The sequence below is a fragment of the Kwoniella botswanensis genome, chromosome 1 (assembly GCF_036426115.1).
Source record: "Kwoniella botswanensis chromosome 1, complete sequence".
NCBI lineage: Eukaryota > Fungi > Basidiomycota > Tremellomycetes > Tremellales > Cryptococcaceae > Kwoniella > Kwoniella botswanensis.
The window spans coordinates 18,101,348-18,124,961 of record NC_088599.1 but is presented as its reverse complement, the minus strand read 5'-3'; the positions used below and the strand labels follow the sequence as shown (position 1 = coordinate 18,124,961).

Here is a 23,614-nt window from a genome sequence, read left to right as displayed (position 1 = left end):
GAAAAAACGGATGACCTCCGATATGTTACGTGGATTCTATCGATCCACCTTTTGTCCTGATCAATCGACTGGAAGACCGTTCACAGCAGATGCTATTATCAGTAACCCTCCTGCGTTCGGTCATATACATATTGCCGAGGCTCTAGGCATACCATTACATATGAGTTTCAGTGAGTTCTCTTATCTCAACATGACACCGCTTGCAATAAAGATGTGTACTCGTACTGATCTCGGTGCACACTTAGCAATGCCATGGTCGCCTTCCACCGCGTTCAGACATCCCTTAGCGAATATACGTGAAAGTAATGCTGAACCGGGATTGAGCAATTATCTCTCTTATGCACTTGTCGATATGTTGTGAGTGATCTTTCAAGCAGTCCGGTGGCAACCCAATCTTGGAAGATTGTTCCGGGGGATTATCGTAATATAGGAATGAACATAAGCTGATTATGAAAATGTATAGAACGTGGCAGGGCTTAGGCGAAGTGATCAACAAGCTCCGGAAATCCATCTTGGGATTAGATAGACTATCAAGCAGACTAGGACCCTCCGTGCTAGATAGATTAGAAATTACCTGGACGTACTGCTGGAGTGTAAGCCTGGTGCCCAAGCCAAAGGACGGAAGGAGAATATAGGTGAGCTAGCCTCCTCTTCCGCTTTCACGCACATTGACGGTCTGGTTGTTTGCTTCTTTGATAACGCTGAACTCCGATGGGGTGATTCCAGATATCTCGGGATTCTACTTCTATGAGAACCAAAGTAATCATACCCCCGACAAGAACTGGGGGAGTTCTTAAGAAGCGGTTCAGTACCTATATATATTGGGTCAGTATAGCACTCCTTATTGAATTCGTTCACATACAGGATCGGTGCTGAACATGATCACAGGTTCGGTTCTATTGTGATTGATAATGCTCGTCAGAAGACAGGTACTTTCATGATTTGACCGCTTCAAGTTGAAGGAATTCACCCTTGCTGATCACAAGGCGTAGAGATGATATTCGAAGCCGTAAAGCGAACTGGAGTGAGGGCAATTGTTAGTTCTGGCTGGGCAGGATTAGGCGATGATATGGATATTCCAGATGACATTCTGATTGTCAAAGGTAAGTCAGATCAAGTATTCCACTTTCGGCGAAGCTGATCCGGGAAAATTAAAAGGTAATATCGCACATGACTGGTTATTTGCTGAAGGAAGAATCCAGGCGGTATGCCATCATGGAGGTCAGTGAAACATCGCATCTCGCCATCTTTCAACCACTGATACCCTAAAATAGGTGCTGGGACCGCAGCTATTGGTCTAAAGAATGGTCTACCTACAATAGTAGTCCCATTCTTCGGGGATCAGAAGTAAGTGTGCTTCAGCTGGATCATCATGTTCTGCTTGGAAAATCAACTCATATTCTCGTATGGTAGATTCTGGGGCGAACAGATCCATGCACGGGGAGCTGGGCCACTACCAATTCCTTACAAACATCTTAACGTCGAGAATCTTACAGAAGCCATCCTTTTTGTCCTTACGCCTCAAGCGCAAGTGGCTGCAGCTGAGATGGGACGTCAGATAAGGGCAGAAACTGGCGAGAAGAGGGGTGTAGATAGTTTCCATAAACATCTGCCATTGTTGAACATGAGGTGAGGTATAACACACTATCGCCAAATGCTCACGTCGGATCATCCTTTAGTGAGGTTTTTCAGCTGATGTTTGGTTCCTCAGGTGCGATGTGGATCCTACGAGAGTAGCGATATGGTGGTCTGACCAGTACTGCCTCAAGCTCTCTGGTGCATCAGCTGGGCTATTAGCCAAGGAAGATAAATTGGACCTGAAGAAGCTGGCTCCACACCGTGAGTTGTGTGTCGACGAGAATCATTTCTCCGTCTTCATCCTTGCACCACACACAAAATCAAAGCCCTCTTGCGCTGATACCACTGATTCAGGTTCGAGGGAATACGAGACTTCGAGACATCACGACGGACCTTGGACGGGCAGTGTAGGTGGGATATTCCATACCATAACTTATGCAATGGGTAGTGTGGCCGAACTGTTTTACAAACCTGTAAGTTGAATGTACCCAGATCTTCTACCTTTTTCCGGTTGCGACTTTCAATGGTTAGAGGATGAAGTCAATGCGTTGACTCGGACGATTTAGCAAAAAGGAGTGGCCAATACCTTGCTAGGAATTCCAAAAGGTGTGTCAATATTGCATCATCCTCGGTATCCAACTGTAACCCATCAATAGTGAATCACCCATCTAAACTGGTCAATTGCAGTCTCGACTGAGCTTTGATGTGCACTTCGTAGCGGCTGTAAACATCGTAGGGGATCTGTACGAAGGTTTCGACAACGTACCTCAGATAATGAATTCCGAAACTAGAGAGAAGAGACGAGTGACCGATTTCACGTCGGGTTTGAAGGAAGGCGGCAGAGGGTTATTTTGGGGAATTGGTGATGCTATCACAGGGCTGGTCACTGAACCTATCGCTGGAGTGCAAAAAGATGTAAGTGGATCCAAGGGAATTTGGAGGATATCAGATTTTAACGATCACTTATCTTTATTTTCTTTTGGTCACGGATGTAGGGCTTAAAAGGGTTCGGTAAGGGTGTAGGCAAGAGCTGTAAGTCGACGTCTATCGTGTGAACGGCATTGCAAGGTCGGATACAATATCATTCAGTGCAATGCAAACGCATGACTCATCAAAGGATACGCTGACTGATCATCTATTCAAATCAATTTCAGATGTAAATCTAGTAGCTGGGAGCGTTCTTCAAATGGTCAATGAAGAACTCGAAATGCTCAATCATCTTCGGCTCAAGGGCATAATGTCCTTTGAGCGGATGGTCTGGATAATCTTTAAGCTTATTGGAGACGCATATAATTCTTTGACCTGAAATACGTGTGAGGTATCAGTTGACATGCTTATTAGGATAGATGGGACTTCACGTACATGCCTTGAGAAAGGTACCGACATCGAATGTAGCCGCTTGGATAGGTTCGGTAGCGATCTGACCACAGCTGAGCGATAAGCCCCATAAAGCGTATTTTGACGATTCATTGAGCAGTGAATCGGTCTCGCACCATTTGATAAGTGAGATCAGCATATTGTTGAAAAGTCTACTCTCACTGGGACAACAAGTAGAACCGATCATGGTCAACATACTGTCCTTCCTTTCATGGAGATAATCATCCCACTTACAGATTACCATAAAGAAGAACGTTCGTATCTGAAGTAGGAAACGCATGGATGTGATAAGGTATAAGGCATCCCCATGCCTCGACGTAGATACCCAAAGCCCTAATATAATTGCCTTTTCGGAACAAACTGTACATGTTGAACGATGGTATGTAAGCCTTACATTTCTTAATCTGGCTATTCTTCCTCTTCGTCGGTTGCTTGAGCTGAGTGACAGTCAAAGGGAAATCACTCACTCGTTACCTTGGTCTTTCTTTGTAACCGCATCCGTCAAACATACTTCAAAATCAGGTAATTCAACTCGATCTTCTCCCAGCCAGCTTGTCAACATTCCTTTGAACCTCTGATGTTTGACTGTCCCATGATAGTCTTGATAAACACCTGTGACGATGTCTCGGAGGATGCTGAGCTTAAAGGTCCTCATAGATTGTCTTTCGATAATTTGTGCAGTCGAGCAGATGTCATAAGATGTTCTAAGGATGGGATAAGTTGTGGGTATAGCGGAACTAGGCGATAAGGGAGAAAAGAGCGAAGTCAGTTATGCTTCAGCCGAGTTGGACGCGGTCTGAAATAGATCAACATACAGCGTCCAGCTCTTGTCATTTCTGGTTCGACATGAGGTATGGAACATCAGCTGCAGTACTACGATATGGCGAACAGGGCGGCGGTGTGCTATGATGCTATCGGCAATCACTCACTTTGCGACTTGAGGAAGTAGTTCCTCCATTTGCAAAGTCCTTCCTAATGATCTTTCCTTTTCTTCATCGTCACCTAAGAGTCTCCAGCACGCTCGAAGTTGGTCGGCTGTCAGTGCTCTGGGTCTGGTTCTGTCTGCTTGTTCGACCATGGTTGCACGAAGGTTGTTGATGATCACCACAGTTGCAGGTGGATTGTAAGGTTGAAGAAGGAAAGAAAAGAAAGCAGAATGTGAGCTACCCATATGTTTTGATATCTGTGTGTTGACATATACGAGGGAGGGAATCGCGTTTGAGGGTGAGGGGTCCATGCGGTGGTCTGAGCCTACTTGATCTCGACAATTTATTACCGAATTCTCCCTGAGACTGTCAGAGCATCGACCTCAACCTCATCTACGGTTTGCATTCATTCGCCATCATCATCTACATCGCAATCGAAAATGACACCTTCTATACATCTCTTTCTCAAAGCGAGGCCTGGAAACATAAACGTAGATAGCTTGATCACTCATAGATCCTTGGGAAGAATGATGCTTTCGCGTAACGGCGTCCGATCTTCTGTTAAGCTTGTAGCATTCTGTAGCAAATTCGAATCTGATTTTTACTGATTGTCGAACTTCCTTTACAATAAAATGGCGACGGTCTCTGTCTTCATTCGGTTTGACATGCTGGAATCTTCGCCACATTGCGAGCCACACAACGTTATACTACCTAAAAGCATGATCTCACGAGAGATTGCGATCACATTGACCGGTCTCAGTGCTCGGTAATTTGATGGTCATTCTTTAAATCACGCCACAGGTCCGCGGGAGAGAAGAGGCCGAGGTGTGGTTTTGGGAAGAGGTGTGTCGCTCATAGACACAAGCGATGATTCTACTCAAATTCGTTTCATATTGAGCACTGACGAACAAAGTGAAGTAGATGGAAAGGAGTAGTAGAGTGGAAGTCATAGGAAATGATACATATCTATACTCTCATTCATATGACTCATCAATTACGGTGAGAATGGACGAGGTGGAGAAGAAGCATGTACACTATGTGTGTATAGCCACGACTTCCAGTCATGTCATCGATGAACAAAGGTTATTGCATTGAGTTTGCATTTTAGCCAAACTATGATTTATGTCCGTGTATAGTACATTTCATTGTATTATGTATACCGTATGCCCATCATGTGGAAGTGTATAGCAGATACTGGTTACAGATAGTGGCAGGATTGGATGCTACTCAGTGCAAATTACGTCCAGAAACATGTATGTACCGAATTTGCCACAACCGTTTTCTTTCTTATCTATGACCTTCAGGGGAACAATGTGATCATAGCATGTAGATATGTATTCATACGATATAAGACTTGTCAACCTCGGTTAATTCAGGAATTTGATGAAAAATGTACTGACACCTTGATTATTGATTATCTTACGCCCTAGTCAATCATCGTTTATTTCCAAGCTTAAGCCTTCGGTCCACCGCCACATCGGTCCAGTCCTGCGTCGTTGCAAGTCGCACAATGATAAATTGTATGACAAGGTGAGACCGGATGGTGGGATCTGTTCAATAATCAGACGCAAGGACCCATTAGTGATCGTTTGTAGTCATTTTGTTTTCTTCTGTTTGGCCGGTCCTAGAATCGGTCCTGACGACGAGAACATTTCACTTCCAATCGATCAAGACCAGAATTCAGTTTTCTACACTACATATGTACATATATAGGGCGGATGGAACAATTCGATTGACTAATCTTTCCTTCATTTGTTTCTATTCACTTACCTGAATAGTAAGCTTTTCTTTTCACATTATCATTGATCGTCTACCGTCCATCCAGTGTATTTCCCACCAACATGACCCACTTATACGATCGCCAATCCCCTCGAGACCTTACCATACCTGAATTATGGGCAAGTTGGGATATCATGATTGATCAACCTTCTCAAGAAGCCAAAATGGTCCAAGGTACTCTTGGAAGAGACACTTTACCTTCTTTCGCTCTGTAAGTACATCTTAGCACGACTGAAACCTCCGATCGTATGATATTGATATCAGTGTGTATTGGCAGCAACGACGAGAATATCCCTTCGTAAGTACTTCCACATGATATCCCAAGATAAGGTTTGGTGCTGACATCAGCTCACTATTATACCACAGTGGCAAAAGACCTTCAACCTATCCTATCATCCGAACCGACTACGATAAACAATCGGACGACCTCCTTGTCAAATGTCAAAATCATCGATCACTCCGACTTCTCATCATTCGAGAGCTTGGTGACGAAGATCCGGTTTAACTTCCGCCTTTCATGCGAAGAAGAACCCTCAAAGAACTTTGGGAGTTGTTCCATGAGACCGATCGAGAGAAAAGGGAGTTCCCCAAGAAGCTTGCTTGTGTTAAGGCGGTAAAGGACCACGCCAACGAGTAGGTCATCCGTCTGCGCTCTCAGAAGAGGAAGTCAAGCTAATGACAGCATTACATTGACACTACGGCTTGTAGACTTTACAAACAAGACGATTGGCTGGAAGCTCTTGCTCATTATAAGAATGCTTGGTGTACTCTTCTTCCTTATCACTTGGACGCTTTCCCTGCTGGGCATCCCGCCAAATCACTCATTGCTAAAATGTAAATCAGATCCTTCCAGTCTTCCACGTCCTGTACATCATATCTATCAAATCTATCATATACACTTTCTCTTTGTGAAGACCGTCTTGCTGATCAATGTTTATATTGTCTACTCGATTGACAGGGAATGTAAAATCTTCAGTAACATCATGGCCACTGTCCTCAAGATGGTCAAAGCCAACGATCATAAGTACTCGAAACAACGGAAATCCAAATTGCTCGATATCGGATATCGATCTGGGATGGCCATTTTGGGTATTTGCTTTGCTATGGACGTCGATTCCCTACAGACAACCCGTGATTACTGATGAAGAGAGATTAGTTATACTGTCAATGCCTCATGATTGACTTGCCGATGCCATGGGACTTATCATAATCCGACGAATTGCCCAAATCAAGAGTAAAAATTGATGTTCTCGATACCTACAAGACCTGTCAAGCTCCCAGAAAAGAGTTCCGAAAACTCCATGATGGCCTTATTAAATACTGCAAAGATCGAGATCCTGACGAACAGCTCTTCCATTTCGACTACAAGGCACCGCCTACCAAGAGTGACTTCAAAACGATAATGACGATGGCTATGATGAAATTCATGGATATGTAGGTCACGCTTCATACTCATTGATGTATCAAGTATACCCCAAAGGGTGTTATCAGATATGATGAGGATGGTCGAAGTTGGATACGCACGAGGTGACATTCTGGGTACATATACATATATATATATATATATACTTATTCATCATCGATTCAGAACAAGTAGAAAACATATTGTACATACGTCGTATATGCTCAAGTAGATAGGAAGTAGATTGAATGCTATGCATGTGCAGTAACTATGCAGGAGTTTACGATAAGTTTTCCACTTACAACCTCGAATACTCGCTAAGTACCATGTACCTGGGGCTGACGTGAGATCATACTCATACTCACCGTGTCACGCTCAGACACCCCGATCACTATGCCACCGCTCAGTCATTAGTCATCACCATCATCACCATCATCACTATCATCACTATCATCACTATCATCATCATCATCATCATCCTACTTTCTTCTCGATGACATGCCCCTTCCCCTCTCTTCGGGCGATTCCAACCTTGGCCACCGCATATAGCATATAATATCTGTACATAGCAACTCACTAATAAGCAACATTACTCTCGATCTTTCCCTCTACAATGGCAGAATCAACCCCAGAACCGGAATCGGAACAGCAGCTCGAACCAGACACAAACCAAGAACAAGAGGATGAGCCACACACTGAAACCGAATCCGAGGATGATGAAATTATCAACGATCGGTACCTACCTCGACCACTGACGATGTACGAGTTATTCTTATCTTGGGAAAATCAGGTCAATCATGGTAAACTACAGATGGATGAGAGGGATATGATGACTGATAGGAGGATCGTACCCTTCAATGCGCAGTGAGCTGAACTTACCTGCTTCTTCTCCACTCGAAGTAACTGACGAGAAGTATTGGTCCTCTCACTAGTAATGAGGAACCGCTCTCTCTGTACGTCTTATTCATACTTCAGTTATCTGATGGGAGGGTGTTTCATGCTATATACTAACGTTGATATCCGTCAGCTTCGCCTACCCCACCTTATATCCGTTCATTCGTATTGACTACTATACCCAATCGACTTATCAGCTGAACGAATCGTACCTCTCTCGATTCCGTAAGTTGCTGCTTATAAGAGACCTACTGGATATACCACTGGACAAAAGAGACGGAATAATATCGGAGGGAGGAGAAACGAGATTCCTACAACTGTGGGCTGAGGGATCAGAAGATGAGAGATTACACAAGAGTCCAGAAGATAGATGGTACTATGCTAGAGAGCTGAAGGATCAAGCGAATGTGTGAGTGACCAACATACCTTAGCCTCTTGGCCAATGACGCTTTGAGTGTAAAGAATGCTGGCTTATATATTTTTACTGTGGCTCATTCCATCATGGACGTATACGACTAGCGATGCAATTGTATTGTCAATCATGGTTTACCCTCTACCCGTATCATATCGATGCGTTTCATCGAAGAGATCCTCAAAGATGGATGATTGCTCATACGTGAGTTGACCTGGATGAAAGTATACTTTGGACTTGTACCAAGCTGATAGTCAATGGCTCTTACGTTACATTGCATTGAACGAATAAAGTGAAGTTTCACTGTACAATAACATTCTAGCGTGTATCTTACGGATCCTACGAGAAGATGGAAGTAGGATGGATATGCAAACACGATTGAATATCAGTGAATTAGGTGTAGGATGTTGGACTTGCAGTCAGACTGTACTTTTCTCGACTTCTGTTCGAGCGGTAAGGTTGTTCCGTAAGTTTGAGCGTTTCTCACATCTTCGCTAAATTCTCATCTCCGCTACAATCAGGAATGAAGTGGGAGCTGACTTATGCAATCGTTCAGTGAAACGTATTATCACTCTTCGCGATCACCTTTTAGCTCTCCAGAGCGAGCATCCCGAGGTAGACATGGCTCCTAGGATACCTTCCGAAGAAGCACTCCGATTCCCTTTCCTCAAGCACTACCTCGATCAAGGCAAGAAGGATGAAAATGAGAGGTGTTGGGATCTGGACTTGAAGAGAGTCAACATGTGGGACGAAAGGTTCAGGATGTAGACCAACAATACATGTAACTTGGAATCCAGGAAATTATATGTGGTAATCTGGAGCGATAGCGCGGGGGTAATATGTGTTGTACTTGTACTCTATTTGTAGTCGTCTCAGTTGTAGCCTGTATATGGACTCAGTCAAGATAGATGTATACATGTATAGTGGCTTTTTGTACCCCAAGCACAAGAGATCGTTTACCGTTCGATGATATGGATCATCTGTAATCGTAATCGATCAATCCGATCAGGAGTAGGAGATGGTGTGAGCTGACGTGAGATTGGGAAATCCCGACTACAAGAGCGATCGATTGATCTGCGCACAGATACAGCTCTTCATCTTCCTTTTCTTTCACCTCTTTCTGTCCTTTCATCCCCACCTTCGATCATCATCATCTTCTCCGTTGTACATAGTCATATATGTATCATCTATCACTAGCCATTCTCGCACCCACCACGCCACATCCAGATCGATTCTCACCTCGCGAACTGACATTGATCGAGCTGTGGAGAGGATGAGATCCCACCATGAATCATCTCAAGCTCAGTCACAATATCGGTGTTGAAAACACCATCGAGCATATACTTCCCGGAAGTTGTTGGTGAGTGCATTCCACTATGACGACACGAGAAGATCCTTGGCGTGTTGCTGATTTTAGGTCTGGCTGTTTCACCGAATAGCAACGATGATTCTTTGCCGGTGTAAGATCTTCTCACACATCTACTCTGTCATACAGTACATAAAGTGACTCCTTCAAACCTTGAGCTGACTGATTTTTGTATCACGTTCTAGTACTCAATACCCAATCGAATATCCACTCTATAGAACCGACTTCTACACCCAGACCACTCTCCAGTTGAACACTCATCATAACCAGCGATCCAACCAACTCCTTCAGATGAGAGACCTTCTCGACATACCTTTCGAGAGATATGCAGATATCAATCCCGAAGTGGGCGGGAATCAATTTAAGGAATCATGGGATCAGGCAAGACGGAATGAGAGTGTCAGCATGACATTTCAAGATAAATGGTATACGGCTGCTCGAATTGTCGCACCTGCTGATGCGTAAGTGGCTATCTCTGAATATCATACATGACCGTATACTTACAAATTGTGGTGTATGATGTATGACGTACGATGATGAATTCCGACAAACTGGACGATATAGAGAAGCAATCTATCTGTATATTCATGCATGGTTCGTCTTCTTACCATTCCATCATAACGCATTCAAAATTTGGAGATCCTAAGCGATATCAGATAGCTTCGACGTGAGTCATTGACTTCTTAGTCTCATATCTCATTCGGATCATCCTGCAATGTTGTAGTACTGTAGCTCACGATACTTCCTCTGTGTCTCATCAAAGACAATCAGCGATATTCACATGTATAGCGGACTGCCTCGGTTTGATTGTTCGACTGGAAGGTGATCAACTGAGTGCCGAAACTAAAATGTATCTGGCTCGATTAGGCATGAACTGTTGGACTTGTACTCAGGAGAACATTTTCGGTGCTTCCGTCCAATTCATGAAGAGGTTCAGTAAGTCTAAGATTCCTCGATTCACAACTCTAGAATATCCATTGACATCCCAAACAGAATGCTTGCTGATTCATATAAATAGTGTCTCGATTAGAAGACCTGCGGAAGATCTTGCATGATTTACACGAGGCTCTCAGAACAAGTGTAATGTTTCAACAGGATCTTCGCACAGCTCCATCAGTGTTGTAAACCCTCTGTCGTGAAGTTGTATGAGACTCGAATACTCCGTATATTATCATCCAACGGAACCTTCCAGTCGTGCTAATTGAAGGTATTGCCTTCGTGCAAGAGTAGCAATTTCACCTTCACCCTCGCCATCCAGTCCATCATCTTCGTAATCCCCATATATCATTACTAGCAAATACCTTATCCAATGTCAGACCCATCACGCATACTTGAGAGTTTTTCGTTTTCTGATCACTTGTCGGACATTCACATAGGTCTTTGCACATGGAGTTACCAGATTTGTAGTACAGTAAGTAGTCTGAAGTCAGAGTGACATGTATCGCGGTATCTTGTTTACTTTTTTATTGAGATTGATCGATTTTCTCGACATGAGCATCGAAGCTTGGACAGGGAGGTAGATAATCAGTGTAATGTATTGGTACGGCTCAAATGCCAATGCCCATGTTCCATTCTTCCGCCACAATCACCAGATTTTTACCTGTAGGTGGTCACTATCGTTCTCTGCACGTCTTGTGATGTTCACACAGACGGATCTGCATGGTCACACTGTATCGAAGGTGAGACTGAAGAAACAATGAGGCTCTGCGTTACGATGGCCATCAGTTGTCATGCCGATATCTTTATTTAAGTTCCTGACGGGCAGTGAATATAACATGAGGCAAGGAATGTACTGGACAATCGTTGCCATCACTGAATCTTACGCCATCGGGTCACCAATGCTTCATCGATTCACCTTGATATTACCCATATCAATCACAAGTCATGCTCAAGCACAGAAGGCGAACGACTGATAGACAATTGCAAATGAGGTCGACATTCACAGATAGGATGGTTCAAAGACCATTGACCAAGAATGAGCTTTGGAGTTCATGGCCTATAAGCAAGATTGATGGAATTCATAGGGTGATCGATAAGACTCTTGACCGTACTCTCAGGTAAGCTATGTTGTTCTACATATGACGGACTTTGTGCAGCATAGATTACGTATTGGCTGATTAGGCTGATCGGTAAGAAACGAGTCTATCCTTTCAGAGTAAGTACAGGATTCTTTTGGCTACTTTGAGTTGATGTAAGACCCACAAACAACCATAATCACACGGGTAGTACCACCATACCCCGTATCTACCCCCCTATCAGAATTGACCACTCGCTCTCGTCAAACTGCCAACTAAAATCCCGAATGGACGTCCGTCGACTCAAACTTCAGATCATTCGAGATGCCCTGAATGGATGCAATGACATATCATCTGATGACACATCGATGGACTTTGAAGAGGCGTGGGACCTCATGAGATCCCTACCTTGGTCGGCTAGTTTGTCAAGTCTCGATAATCGACTTGAAGAAGCGATGGGGAAAAACGCCACTGGTATCAAGTGAGTGACTGAAGCTTGTTGTAAATCTCTCTTTCATCGTGATGTGTATCTTTGATTACAATATGTACCTTATCCTCCTGCCATACCGCACTGTCATATGCCATTCGTCCTGCTGATTCTATACGACATCATGTTCACTGTATGGTGTCTCAGAGCCGAACGTTCGATGGATCTCTCCAAGGCGTTATATCATTTCGCTTTAGGTTGGGTATACCTGATTCCCTATCATGTGGACGCTCTTGAAGCTTCATCGAAAGAGAGAAGGGAATTGGCCAAAGTGTAAGTCAGTCACAGTATGTCAACCTTATCCCCTGGTCCACGTGTCGGCATCTATTCCAGCTAAAGATCAGAGAGAATGAGACTGACCTGTGTATGTATACTTGACCTCTCCCCTCGAACGATATCAATATCTTAGTGAGAAGCTCTTATTCACGAATATCGCAATATGTGCCAAGAGACTAGCCGCTGAACCAGCCCTCGATACATCCTCGAAATATAATTTGTGGCGATTAAGTTATTGTTCAACCTTGATCAGTTTGACTTTATATTTCGCCATGACGGCTCAAGAGGTGTATGACAATCGTGAGTTCTCGACAGATCAGATCTCAAAGTCTATCATCTCTGTATTGTATTGGACACTTTCGAACCTGATATCATGGGTGTATACTTCCAGTTCAAAGTATTTATGAGGTATCTCGAGACTTCAAAGAGATACCAAATACACCATATGATTATGTCACCGGTCGAACGGAATTCCTCATTAGGACAATGGAAGATTATCTCCTGGGAAAGCCAAAAGATCTCCAACTGCGGTATATGGATCACAAGATACCCTTGAACGATCGAAGGTTGATGGAAACCCTGGAATGGCACAGACTTGAGGGATGAAAGATATCTTCCTGAGGGTAGATAGTATATAAGATTGTAACTTTGTACGAATCTCACCTATGTAGCTCCTGTGACATGGTCACGATCGATGGCAGACCTTGACTTTCTCAGTAATGTAGCTTTCTGATCATTCTCTGTGAAGATGACTTGACTCTTTACGTATGGCTCAAATAAAAATCGGAGTCGGACAGGATCCATCTCATCGGGATTCATGTTCTATCTCTCTACCTTATCAAGTGAAATAACTTGAGCACTTGAGTGGCCAAATCAACATGCTGCATGATCATATCGACCGGAATCTAAGGTTGATAAGTACCACAGTCAATTCAATTTTATTCAGTTATGTAGAATGGCAGAGGGTGGAGGTTAAGCCGACCAGAATTATGATCAAGAATTCTGCATATGTTGTTTAAGAATCTCTGATGACTAATGAATATGCAGCCTGACTGGGTCGTCAATCCACTGTACTGTAAATGCTGAGGCATTACCTATTCATATGTCAAACCTTTTGTACAATACTGTTACATATCGCTTGGTACGCCCTCTATCACGCACGCTAAGCTAATATCGTTTTGTGCTGCTTCTCGCGCCTCTTCTTCCTTGCTCTCGCCTTCGACCACCTCATGATAATCACACAGGCACAGCAGATATCGTTTGTCCCGCTCCTGCTTCCTCTTCCTCCTCACTCTCATCTTCATCCACCTCATCATCCTCATCGTCGAATAATCTCCCTTTCGTCTTCCCAGTCGTACCCGTACCAACCATCAAATCATCCTTCTCACCCGTACTGGTATTATTATCCGATATGAACCTTCCTTTCCAATCGACTTTATCCAAATCATCAAACCTCTCTGGTCTCTCCCTCAACCACTTCATCCTTGGTCCGCTCCTAGCCCTTTCAGACACCTTGAATCCATAAATCCTAGGAACGTACACTTTGCCTAAAGCAGGTTTCTGTCCACCAAACGAATTGGGATTGGTCATTGTTACGCCACCAACGGGGGATTCCGAGGGAGATACTCTCGATGAAGATGATGTTTGTGCTTGAGGGTTGGACGATGTGAAGAATGGTGCGGAGAGTAGTTCAGGGTATTGTTGGAAGAATAATGGAGAGAAAGTCGTACCGAAGAAAGCTCCTATAGATAGCAGATCAAACATGAGAATTAGCTTGATCAATGAAAATGTATAATTTAGATTAATGAGGGATTGAGGAGGTATCGAGAAAACGTAGGGTAGACTGGATACAATATAGGGATGAAAGAGAGGTTGACCAACTCACCATCTACACTAGCGTATTTACTACTTGGTGGAGTATATATGTCACCACAATTTGGACAATATAATTTAACGGTATCTATACCTGGCATATCTGCTCTTCCACATGGTAAGACGGGTGTAGCATGACAGAACACTCGGGGACAAGCGCCGAAATGACCTGCTTCGTACTTCTCGACCTGTGTCGTAGGATTCCCATCAGCATCACATCCATCCTACGAGATACCAATGATGATTGGTTGTGGTACTCACCATACAGGATAATCCTACTTTTGTCAATATGAACCGTTGATGTACTAAGCCGTATAACAATTCCGCGGAACTTTCTACTATTGATACGTCTGGTATCTTCGATGAGTCTTCCTCTAAAATTACCAAATAGCGTTATGTCAGCTTTCCGATGTGTCCAGTATACGAGGAACTGGTATATACATACCTGGTTCGACATCCAATATCATCTCTAAAGCTTCCTTGAAGAATGGTACCATCGCTTGTAAACCTATCACGGCATGATGCATGAGCTGATTTCCCCTTTGAGTATAACAGTGGTTATAAAGATCAGCTCACCTGTCAAGTTGAAATCGTCTTCTATGAAATCTTCATGCACATCGCAGAAGTAATCATGTCCTGGTAATGAGGTGTACCAATTCTACATGAGATTGGTCAGCTTGTTCGCTGAGCACCTGGAAGATTAAATAATGAGCTCACTATCCATGTTAGAGTCGATGTCGCTGTTGAGCTTGCTTGTGATGATGAGTCTGTAGCGATGATTTGTCAAAACACTGTCGTATGGATGGAAGTTGGTTGACTAACCGAAAGCTTCCTCTTCCTCCAATTCATCTGGATCAAGTTCTACTGGGGGCGCTGACGATGCCATTGTTAGAAGGTTTCAAGAGAATGCGAATGTCGAGCAGGGGGTGTCACTTGATTCGGTGATGCTGTATGTACCTTGAGGGTGATCAGTATAGCTGAGTCGATGGTTGATGAGTGATGGATTGACGAATATATCCGAGTGATTGTGATTGTGGTTCTTGTGCAAGTTGAACCAGTCTGCCGTAAATCAACAATTGATTCAATTCACTCGTATCGTTATCTTTCTCATCGGATGCCACTCGGCGGTGATACGGTGATATACACGAGGAGAGAGAGGTGACACGTGGGGCGATGGGATGAGATGGTTGCGTCATGATATACAGCAGGATGATCTGTGCGTCTGTCTCTGCTACGAGCACTCTCCATGCAGCGCGTTGCTATATACGATACGATCCATACCATTCATTCATTTCGACTCTGGATACATATCCATCTTACCACAACCTACTATACAAAGCAGAACAGCCAGTCAATATGGATGAAGAATACGATGTGAGTGACTGTCCTCCGTCTGATATTGCTCCGCTATTCTCACGTTCCACCGCACACACTATCCATCCACCTGATTGACATGACAGTCGAAGGGTCGAACCTACCACTGTCTGCGCAAAGGTATACATCGCTGACTCACCGATTCTTCCCCGGCAATAGGTCATCGTCTTGGTAAGCTTACACTATGCTGGCGTTGCCTACACACGCAGCTGACCTGAATATCATAGGGTACCGGTCTTACCGAGTGTATCCTCTCAGGATTGCTCTCCGTAGACGGTCAAAAGGTACTTCACATGGATAGAAACGATTACTATGGTGGTGACAGTGCTTCCTTAAATCTGACTCAGGTGAGTCCATGCTCTTCTTTCGTCATCGTCTGAACTTCCTCTTCTCTATTGATATCGATGAGTTCATGACCAACTGATCATATCCCTTTGATCATTCCAGCTCTATCAAAAATTCCGTAACTCTCCACCACCCGAAGCTCTCCAACTAGGTCGAGACCGAGATTACGCTGTCGACCTTATCCCCAAATTCATCCTTTCCTCTGGTGAACTCACTCGAATGCTCGTTCATACCGACGTCACTCGATATCTCGAATTCAAAGTTATCGCCGGATCGTACGTCTACAGAGATGGTAAAATCTCCAAAGTGCCCAGCTCCGAAATGGAGGCTGTCATGTCCCCCTTGATGGGCTTCTTCGAGAAGAGGAGAGCTCAGAAGTTCTTCTCGTATTTGCAATATTGGAAAGAGGATGATCCAGCCACCCATCAAGGTGAGTTCGATCAACTCACTGGTACCAAATCACTATTGGATTGCTTGCTGATAAAACGTACTGTTTAGGATTTGATGTCAACAAAAGCAGTATGAAGGAACTATACGCCAAGTTCGGCTTGGAAGCTGGTACTCAAGATTTCGTCGGTCACGCTATGGCCTTATGGCTTGACGATGAGTGGGTATCTGATTCCCGTTGCTTTGACTTTGCGAGCACTTGGCTTACCATCATGTTCTTAGCTACATCACCAAACCGGCTCGGCAAACTATCGATCGAATAATCCTCTACACTCAATCAATGGCACGATACGGTAAATCACCCTACATCTACCCATTGTACGGATTGGGTGAACTCCCCCAGGCTTTCGCTAGATTATCAGCCATCTACGGTGGTACATACATGTTAGATAAGAAGATCGAGTCTGTCAATGTCGATCCTGAGACCGGATATTTCACGGGTGTGACCTCAGGGGGTGAGACTGTGAAAGCTAAGAAAGTCATTGGTGATCCCTCGTATTTCGGTGCGGGACAAGATCCAACCGAAGGTGGGAAATTGAGAGTGGTGGAGACCGGGAAAGTCATTAGAGCGATTTGTATTCTGAAACATCCCATACCTGGTACAGATAATGCGGATTCAGCACAGATCATTATTCCTCAAAACCAAGTTGGTAGAAAGAATGGTAAGTTGGAAATTGTTTTATTCACGATTCAGCTTGTCTACTGCTTTTTCTGGATAATAAGCTGATATACATTCCGTTTTGTTTCCAGATATCTACATCGCTGCTGTCTCTTCGGCGCACAACGTCGCTGCTCCAAATGTCTGGATCGCCATCGTCTCTACCATTGTTGAGACTTCTGTTCCAGAAAGGGAGATTTTACCCGGTTTACAATTATTAGGCAATGTCGTTGACAAGTGAGTCAAGTTCAAGACCTGCCACCGAAAAACCTGTATTGACGCATATTTCATCACCAGGTTCATTTCCATCACTCCACTTTACGCGCCAACTTCCTCAGGAACCAACGATAATATCTTCATCACCAAATCGTACGATGCAACTTCGCACTTTGAGACTGTCGTCGAGGACGTATCGGACGTCTGGCAAAGGGTTAAAGGGGAGAAATTGGTGTTGAAGAAGAGAGAAACTGAGATTGAAGCGTAATCGTGGTCGCCTGGTCCAATCTAGGAAGGCTGAAGGTAGGAGGTATGAAAGTAGGAGTTGTTGTCAGTCGGATGCATTAGCATTGGTATTAGTATATGTTTGGTTCGGTTTGGTTTGATACGACGAAATTGATTAGTTCAGTCTTAATTATGGTTCTGTAGATTGTATGTATTGGTTTGATGATCGATTTCCAATCACTATACAGTAATGTACATGAACTCCGTAATGCTGACAATCGGGTATGGTAAATTATCACACTTGTTGAGCTCCTAAATGCCTGTACTATGTACTATCATCCATGAGAGGAGCATACAGGTTCTGGGGAATTATACATGTAATCATAGGTGATCATGAGGTATCCTAGCATCCATTTTTTCATGCCTTCTAGTGAGTTCGAGCTTTAGCACCTATTATGAGGCAATATAGATGTTTCAGTTGAGTTTGATCGTGAGACAGTATACGGAGTATGTTTTTGAAATACATATCACTCACCATCAACGTACATATTCCTCGTTGCTGACGGTAAAGTAGCCACCATCCCGTCCAATTCTTTGGTCAACTTCACTTGACATCCTAATCGAGAGCTACAAAAGTGAGACGAGTTAAAAATCAGCATCTGGATCATCTCATGTATATTTTCATCTTTCTTGCGTGTAGTTGGTTGACCTTTGTGAATGAGATCGCTTCCCAAGGTTCAAGGTAGATTATGCATAGAGATGTCACACTCACGTATCCTCCAAACCGAATGCCAAATCCAACATATCGTTCTCCTCGTCATCTGGTTCAGGCAACTTATCGTAATTCTCTGGATCTATTATCACATGACAAGTTGAACATGCTACTGAACCTTCGCAAGCGCCTGTTCTCGGGATTTCAATTGAACGTCAGCGACATAACCAAGATATTGGCGAGATAACAGCAAAGATCAGGCATATTGATATGTGTCTTGAGTTTTGAGGATCTGAATTTGAAACATATCACTAACCTTCCAAATCCACATCGTACTCATGAGCTAAGCTCAAAATATCATCACCCTCATTACCTTCTATCGTCTTGATCTCATTCCCTTTTGAATCTTTGAACGTCAATTTGATCCTGCAAATTGGCAATTATCAGCTCGAAACGGATCATCGCAGGAATAGCAGATTGTATTAGAGACCGTTAAGGTCAATTTGACTTACCCCGTTCCAGGTTCAGGTCTCGTTATCTCGCCATGCTGCCTTGCTATGCACGTCAACATACAAGAATAATCGACGAATCAGCTTACCTCACTTTCTATCAGTCAATCTTGTGAAGAGAACACCTACGTATGGTAGTATGTAGATTCCTCTTCTTTGATGCTGATCCTAAGATCGGTCTAACAATCTCACTCCGCAAGGTGCTCCGTGATAATGCAGATTTAGATATGGATATAGGTGATATCCTGGTATAGGTTGGGCGGGCGTTGGTGAGTGGACGAAGGAGATTCAAAGTATTACGCGACATGTTGATCTTCTAATATGAGTTTTCAGGTCCAATGGTGGTTCGATGATCAATCTATAAATTCTGAGGTCGTTGTCCCCTTGTTCAGTTGCTGCAATGTTCCACAGAGACTGATTGGTTTGCTGACGATGACGATGACGAGTGATCCAAAAATATCGGCGGCGGTTAAAGCAGACTCGAAAAAAAGCAAAAGTAAATCAATTCGGCAGACCGTGGTTGAACCGATCATATCCCGGCGGAGATCACATCGCATCTCCGTGTTCGATACAGGAAATGGATGCGATCTGGTTGCAGATGTGGTACCGCCACTTTACACTCCCTCAACTCGGTTTTGGTCGACTTGATCGAGTAGAAATCAAGTGGACTGAAAATGATAATAACAGGGATAATGTCAATGTGACAACTAATGTCACATATCCCCTGATCTGACTCTGTGGGTTCAATCGAACCGAACGTCCTTCGAAAAAACCTTATCGGTGCTAATCCCCCCAGCTATGATGGACTCGTTATTTGAGTAATTATAGATCACTCCTTTGATCTGCACACCTCGATTGGACAGATCAGGCAATTTGACCGAGCAATCATGTCTCGAAATGACCGAGACTATCAAGGTATAAATAGCGATGCTTATCCAACCCATCTCCAAGCGGATATTTCATCATCTCATGTCCCGGTGTATCAGATTGAATTTAGACAGCATCAGACGCAGTATATACATTAGACTTCTTTGATCATGGTAACATCAACTATACTATCATTCTTTTCAGTCCTCGCCCTCATCGATACCTCTGTACTTGCCCAAGGAACGGGCGGCGTTCTATCCCCTATCGACATGTCCGTACCCTCCTGGACAATCGTCAGACCATACAATAACCCGGAAGACAGTGTCATCGGACCCGACAAGATGTACTCTGAATTGAAGGAGAATGATATTTACTTTGCGTTCTATTTCGACGTTTACGAGAAGACCAATGCCGCTACGGATGATTTTCATACAGGTAAAGAACCTTATTATACTTTATCTGTAAGTGAACGATCCCACCAACCCGGTTCAATTCCTTCCATCGAATTCCCAATTGATTTATTGTATAGCACCCGTCATTGGACTGACGAAGTGTCATCTGATTATACTGTAGTGCTGGATCCAAAGGAAAGAAGGTGAAGATACACCTTCCCACTATGTCCTATCGGCACAGTCACCATGGGTATCAGGTGATTTCGGAGATAATTTGGAACTGATCTGTCCCAAGTCGGAATACAAATGTAATAGAGATAAATGTGAAGGGGAATATGCTTTGCCCACTGATGATATCAATACGGTGAGTTCCCTTTTTTGACATTTAACTATCCACCTTTCCAGTAGGTCCGATGTTAAGTCTTCACTGATGGCCTTGCGTGGTGGCTTGTGTCCAATAGAGTAAGATGTAAATAACTCGAAACAGTAGGACAGCAACGTAAGAGTTGTAAAGAAGATGTATCGATTCTTGTAACTGAGCATCGTAGACAGAAGTTTCCCGTACGACCATATGGTGGATATCGAAAGAGAAAGGGCTGTGTTCATAAATACTGACTTGAAGCGTACTGTATCATACATGCATCTAACGCTCGCTCAAGTGTATGGGCAGTGAATTTTCGTTCTTGATTACAGTGTAAAGGCCAAAGACCATTTTGCCAGACACCCTTCCCCTCTCATCAGACATTGAGATAGGAGGGGATGATAACTACTGTGTGACTAGAAAGGAACATCAGAAACAGCGGACCGTGTCTTTCCGTTATGCTCCTGAGTGCATCATTTATATTCGATCACTTGTACTACACAGCCGATGTCAATCCCGAGCTTGGATTCAGACCCCTTGCTGATTTAATGAAAGGAAAGACAGGTGAATCATTGGCTTTGTCGTAGCCATCGGTGATCACACTATCGATCCTGAATGAAAGGAAGAAGTACGGTACTGTTTCTAAGCTCTCGATCTCTATCATGGTATATAAAGTCGTTGAATTATACCACTTGACTCCTCCATACGGTTATATACCATCTGACCTAACATTTGGCTTATACAGTACACGCATCGTCTCTCTGACTTACTTACTTACTATATTGTGTATTACGGATTGAATTTGATCTTACTTTTCTTCACAATGTTCAAGTCCAGTTTACTAGCTTTACTTGTCACTTCCCTCTCCCTGTCTCCATCAGCACTGGCAGTCAAGGGTAGCGTCAAAGTGACGTTCGCCGATGACACTTATTCTCATATGACTGCTGATCCCTACGAGAGAGGTCTGGATGGGGCTTGGAGAGAATTCCCTTTTGATAAAGTTGATACTAGGTCTTTTTATTGGTATGGACCAAAGGTGGGAGACTCCACTGATAGAGCTTGGAGACAAACTGTGAGTCTAGACTATCAGACACTTAAAATGACTTGAATGACCGCTCAGTAAAGATCTCAAGACCACACTTATTGATGCTGAATACGATAATGTACAGTGCGACGTCTCTATAGATGATCAATTCAACGAAGATGAGACGATCAACTTTGAACTCCAAGATAAGAAAGCCGGGTTCAAAGGTCCGAAAGACAAACATGCCAAGATCGTTTGTAAGGATTCGATCTGTACTGTTCCCAATGGAGAGAAATGTGAAGGAGATTATGTGATTCCCGTCGTTGACTCAGTAAGTTTCGATTTTCCCTCCCAAGCCAAATCAAGACTGGCCGAAGGGATTGTTCAGCTTACACAACATCTATTTATTCAGTCTGTCTGAGCTTGTAGACGGAACCGCATAACCGATCAAGCACAAGATTTGATATTTGGGAATGAGAAGGATACAATCATGTAGTTTGCACGGTCTTGTTTTCATGCAACTACTCGCTCTGCCTATGTGGAACGTTCTTTTGTCAAAATGGGCTATGTTATGTATTTCAGATATTCCCGCCATGCACCATCGCTACAGTATGACCCTTCAGGTAGTCTGGACGCTCTGGAAAATTCTCCTCAGTATACGTTTTCAGCATAGCACGAGAAAGCGCAGTGGTCCACTCTGACCATTTCCGATTCAAAATTCTGTATTAGTGCCCAATACTAAGGTGGATGTCGTGGGACTGTATGATATGTGTCCTTTGTTCGCTCCTAACAAATGAGCAGATCAAATCCCCATCTAGCGCATCGAAGTTGTGACTTATTGCGAGTTTTGGTGGGTATGTTTGCACAGTTACCTACCTGCATCCGTTACAGTGACTTAACTCTTCTTTGATCGACAATCTTCTCTTGCCCTGCACCAGCTTATCTTCGAGTCAGAATAAGGCAATAATACTTTGAAGGCCAACTGCGATCCTTGAGACCTCGTCAAAGTCAATTATTGAGTGATAAGGGGATAAAGAGTCGATCCACGGTTGATTGGGGGATGAGAATTTGGTCCGATTTCTTAGCCCCTCTCAAGGCAATGAAAGGTGTTCTTGCCAATTTGAGCTCCCTTTGTTAGTCATAAAGGAGACTCCAGGTGTCATGTTTTGCATAACACATCGAAATTGGCACAGCCCGAAAAAAAGTATAAATAAGACTGAAAACCATCCTCATCTCCCGTCTACTCCTCTCTGTACTTCTCCAGCTTGATTTCTGTGTTTGTCTTTGTCTTTATATTCTCCTTCGCGTCCCACTAGCGACTGCATCTATATTTTGTTCAGCGTTACCCCGTTTCTCATAGGTCAATCATTATGATCAAATCACCCTTACTTATCGCTCTACTCTCTACTATCGCTTTACTCCCAAACACACTGGCTGTGAACGGAAACGTCAAAATCAACTTCCCCTCCGACACCTCATCTCAACTTGCTGATGGTTCCCTGGCAGTAAACCTAGATGGCGGTTCGAGAAGCTTCCCCGCCGATCAATTGGTCTCGAAGTCCGTGTCATTCTATTGGAAAGGACCGATCTGGTCTCTTACACCTCTTTCAGGTACATCTGTATCTTCCTCTGCCACTGTCAGTGGTCCTGTGGCTGCTACCGAGGCTGTTGGGGGTAGTAATGGGTCAGGTCAAAGTCAGGTTTCATGGCAACAAACTGTATGTATCGCGATGCAGTATAAAATGTTGTACAAGGGTGTTCACTGAAGCTCTCATTTCTACCAGTGCAAAGTCTCAGTGGACGACCAATTTGATGGTGACGTAGAATTCACCTTACAATTGAAAGAAGCTGGATTCAAAGGTCCAAAGGATAAACATGCCACGATCGTGTGTGATCAACCATTGTGTCTCTTACCTGAAGGAGAGAAATGCGAAGGACGATATGTCATTCCATTTGTTGACTCTGTAAGTCGATCTCATGGATAACCGATTATACTTTGGTTTTTCGCTGAACCTGATTTTGTTTATAGACCGTCTAGGTCTGTCATAAGGAATCATGTATGACCGGATGTCAATCACAGATTCGTGATCTCTTCGGTGG

The 23,614-nt window shown here is 43.6% G+C and overlaps 12 protein-coding genes across 12 annotated transcripts; 9 read left to right on the top strand and 3 right to left on the bottom strand.

The window, feature by feature from the left end:
* Positions 1-10: 10 nt before the first annotated feature.
* Positions 11-2,633, top strand: L199_006843 (uncharacterized protein; the record flags this gene model as incomplete). The annotated part of the gene is made up of 16 exons (XM_064892540.1): positions 11-170; positions 246-357; positions 464-485; positions 563-635; positions 727-759; positions 810-825; positions 889-929; positions 987-1,103; positions 1,159-1,221; positions 1,275-1,347; positions 1,414-1,629; positions 1,712-1,839; positions 1,933-2,051; positions 2,145-2,184; positions 2,297-2,493; positions 2,574-2,633. 16 exons carry the CDS (start codon positions 11-13, stop codon positions 2,631-2,633), a joined length of 1,470 nt encoding a protein of 489 aa, XP_064748612.1.
* Positions 2,634-2,740: 107 nt separating this feature from the next.
* On the bottom strand, positions 2,741-4,033 carry L199_006842 (uncharacterized protein; the record flags this gene model as incomplete). The annotated part of the gene is made up of 6 exons (XM_064892539.1): positions 2,741-2,880; positions 2,941-3,116; positions 3,190-3,315; positions 3,423-3,692; positions 3,771-3,791; positions 3,885-4,033. The coding sequence occupies 6 exons, from the start codon at positions 4,031-4,033 to the stop codon at positions 2,741-2,743; spliced, it is 882 nt and encodes a 293-aa protein (XP_064748611.1).
* A 1,689-nt stretch (positions 4,034-5,722) lies between these two features.
* On the top strand, positions 5,723-7,098 carry L199_006841 (uncharacterized protein; the record flags this gene model as incomplete). The annotated part of the gene is made up of 6 exons (XM_064892538.1): positions 5,723-5,871; positions 5,938-5,958; positions 6,186-6,293; positions 6,369-6,494; positions 6,619-6,791; positions 6,896-7,098. 6 exons carry the CDS (start codon positions 5,723-5,725, stop codon positions 7,096-7,098), a joined length of 780 nt encoding a protein of 259 aa, XP_064748610.1.
* Positions 7,099-7,675: 577 nt separating this feature from the next.
* Positions 7,676-9,136, top strand: L199_006840 (uncharacterized protein; the record flags this gene model as incomplete). The annotated part of the gene is made up of 5 exons (XM_064892537.1): positions 7,676-7,926; positions 7,995-8,015; positions 8,090-8,365; positions 8,662-8,834; positions 8,925-9,136. 5 exons carry the CDS (start codon positions 7,676-7,678, stop codon positions 9,134-9,136), a joined length of 933 nt encoding a protein of 310 aa, XP_064748609.1.
* A 410-nt stretch (positions 9,137-9,546) lies between these two features.
* L199_006839 (uncharacterized protein) lies at positions 9,547-10,199 on the top strand (the record flags this gene model as incomplete). The annotated part of the gene is made up of 4 exons (XM_064892536.1): positions 9,547-9,632; positions 9,675-9,728; positions 9,808-9,828; positions 9,920-10,199. 4 exons carry the CDS (start codon positions 9,547-9,549, stop codon positions 10,197-10,199), a joined length of 441 nt encoding a protein of 146 aa, XP_064748608.1.
* A 1,461-nt stretch (positions 10,200-11,660) lies between these two features.
* Positions 11,661-13,118, top strand: L199_006838 (uncharacterized protein; the record flags this gene model as incomplete). The annotated part of the gene is made up of 5 exons (XM_064892535.1): positions 11,661-11,791; positions 11,961-12,230; positions 12,384-12,509; positions 12,646-12,812; positions 12,904-13,118. 5 exons carry the CDS (start codon positions 11,661-11,663, stop codon positions 13,116-13,118), a joined length of 909 nt encoding a protein of 302 aa, XP_064748607.1.
* Positions 13,119-13,748: 630 nt separating this feature from the next.
* L199_006837 (uncharacterized protein) lies at positions 13,749-15,270 on the bottom strand (the record flags this gene model as incomplete). The annotated part of the gene is made up of 7 exons (XM_064892534.1): positions 13,749-14,254; positions 14,398-14,572; positions 14,646-14,758; positions 14,830-14,892; positions 14,961-15,042; positions 15,102-15,151; positions 15,207-15,270. 7 exons carry the CDS (start codon positions 15,268-15,270, stop codon positions 13,749-13,751), a joined length of 1,053 nt encoding a protein of 350 aa, XP_064748606.1.
* A 470-nt stretch (positions 15,271-15,740) lies between these two features.
* Positions 15,741-17,692, top strand: L199_006836 (uncharacterized protein; the record flags this gene model as incomplete). Its single annotated transcript, XM_064892533.1, has 8 exons — positions 15,741-15,758; positions 15,918-15,929; positions 15,986-16,105; positions 16,206-16,533; positions 16,602-16,710; positions 16,773-17,212; positions 17,301-17,445; positions 17,506-17,692. 8 exons carry the CDS (start codon positions 15,741-15,743, stop codon positions 17,690-17,692), a joined length of 1,359 nt encoding a protein of 452 aa, XP_064748605.1.
* A 384-nt stretch (positions 17,693-18,076) lies between these two features.
* On the bottom strand, positions 18,077-19,177 carry L199_006835 (uncharacterized protein; the record flags this gene model as incomplete). The annotated part of the gene is made up of 6 exons (XM_064892532.1): positions 18,077-18,099; positions 18,185-18,276; positions 18,422-18,551; positions 18,678-18,787; positions 18,874-18,916; positions 19,000-19,177. 6 exons carry the CDS (start codon positions 19,175-19,177, stop codon positions 18,077-18,079), a joined length of 576 nt encoding a protein of 191 aa, XP_064748604.1.
* An 829-nt stretch (positions 19,178-20,006) lies between these two features.
* Positions 20,007-20,737, top strand: L199_006834 (uncharacterized protein; the record flags this gene model as incomplete). Its single annotated transcript, XM_064892531.1, has 3 exons — positions 20,007-20,198; positions 20,311-20,493; positions 20,678-20,737. 3 exons carry the CDS (start codon positions 20,007-20,009, stop codon positions 20,735-20,737), a joined length of 435 nt encoding a protein of 144 aa, XP_064748603.1.
* Positions 20,738-21,313: 576 nt separating this feature from the next.
* L199_006833 (uncharacterized protein) lies at positions 21,314-21,935 on the top strand (the record flags this gene model as incomplete). The annotated part of the gene is made up of 2 exons (XM_064892530.1): positions 21,314-21,562; positions 21,660-21,935. The coding sequence occupies 2 exons, from the start codon at positions 21,314-21,316 to the stop codon at positions 21,933-21,935; spliced, it is 525 nt and encodes a 174-aa protein (XP_064748602.1).
* A 949-nt stretch (positions 21,936-22,884) lies between these two features.
* Positions 22,885-23,552, top strand: L199_006832 (uncharacterized protein; the record flags this gene model as incomplete). Its single annotated transcript, XM_064892529.1, has 3 exons — positions 22,885-23,232; positions 23,299-23,478; positions 23,544-23,552. The coding sequence occupies 3 exons, from the start codon at positions 22,885-22,887 to the stop codon at positions 23,550-23,552; spliced, it is 537 nt and encodes a 178-aa protein (XP_064748601.1).
* Between the last annotated feature and the right edge of the window lie 62 nt (positions 23,553-23,614).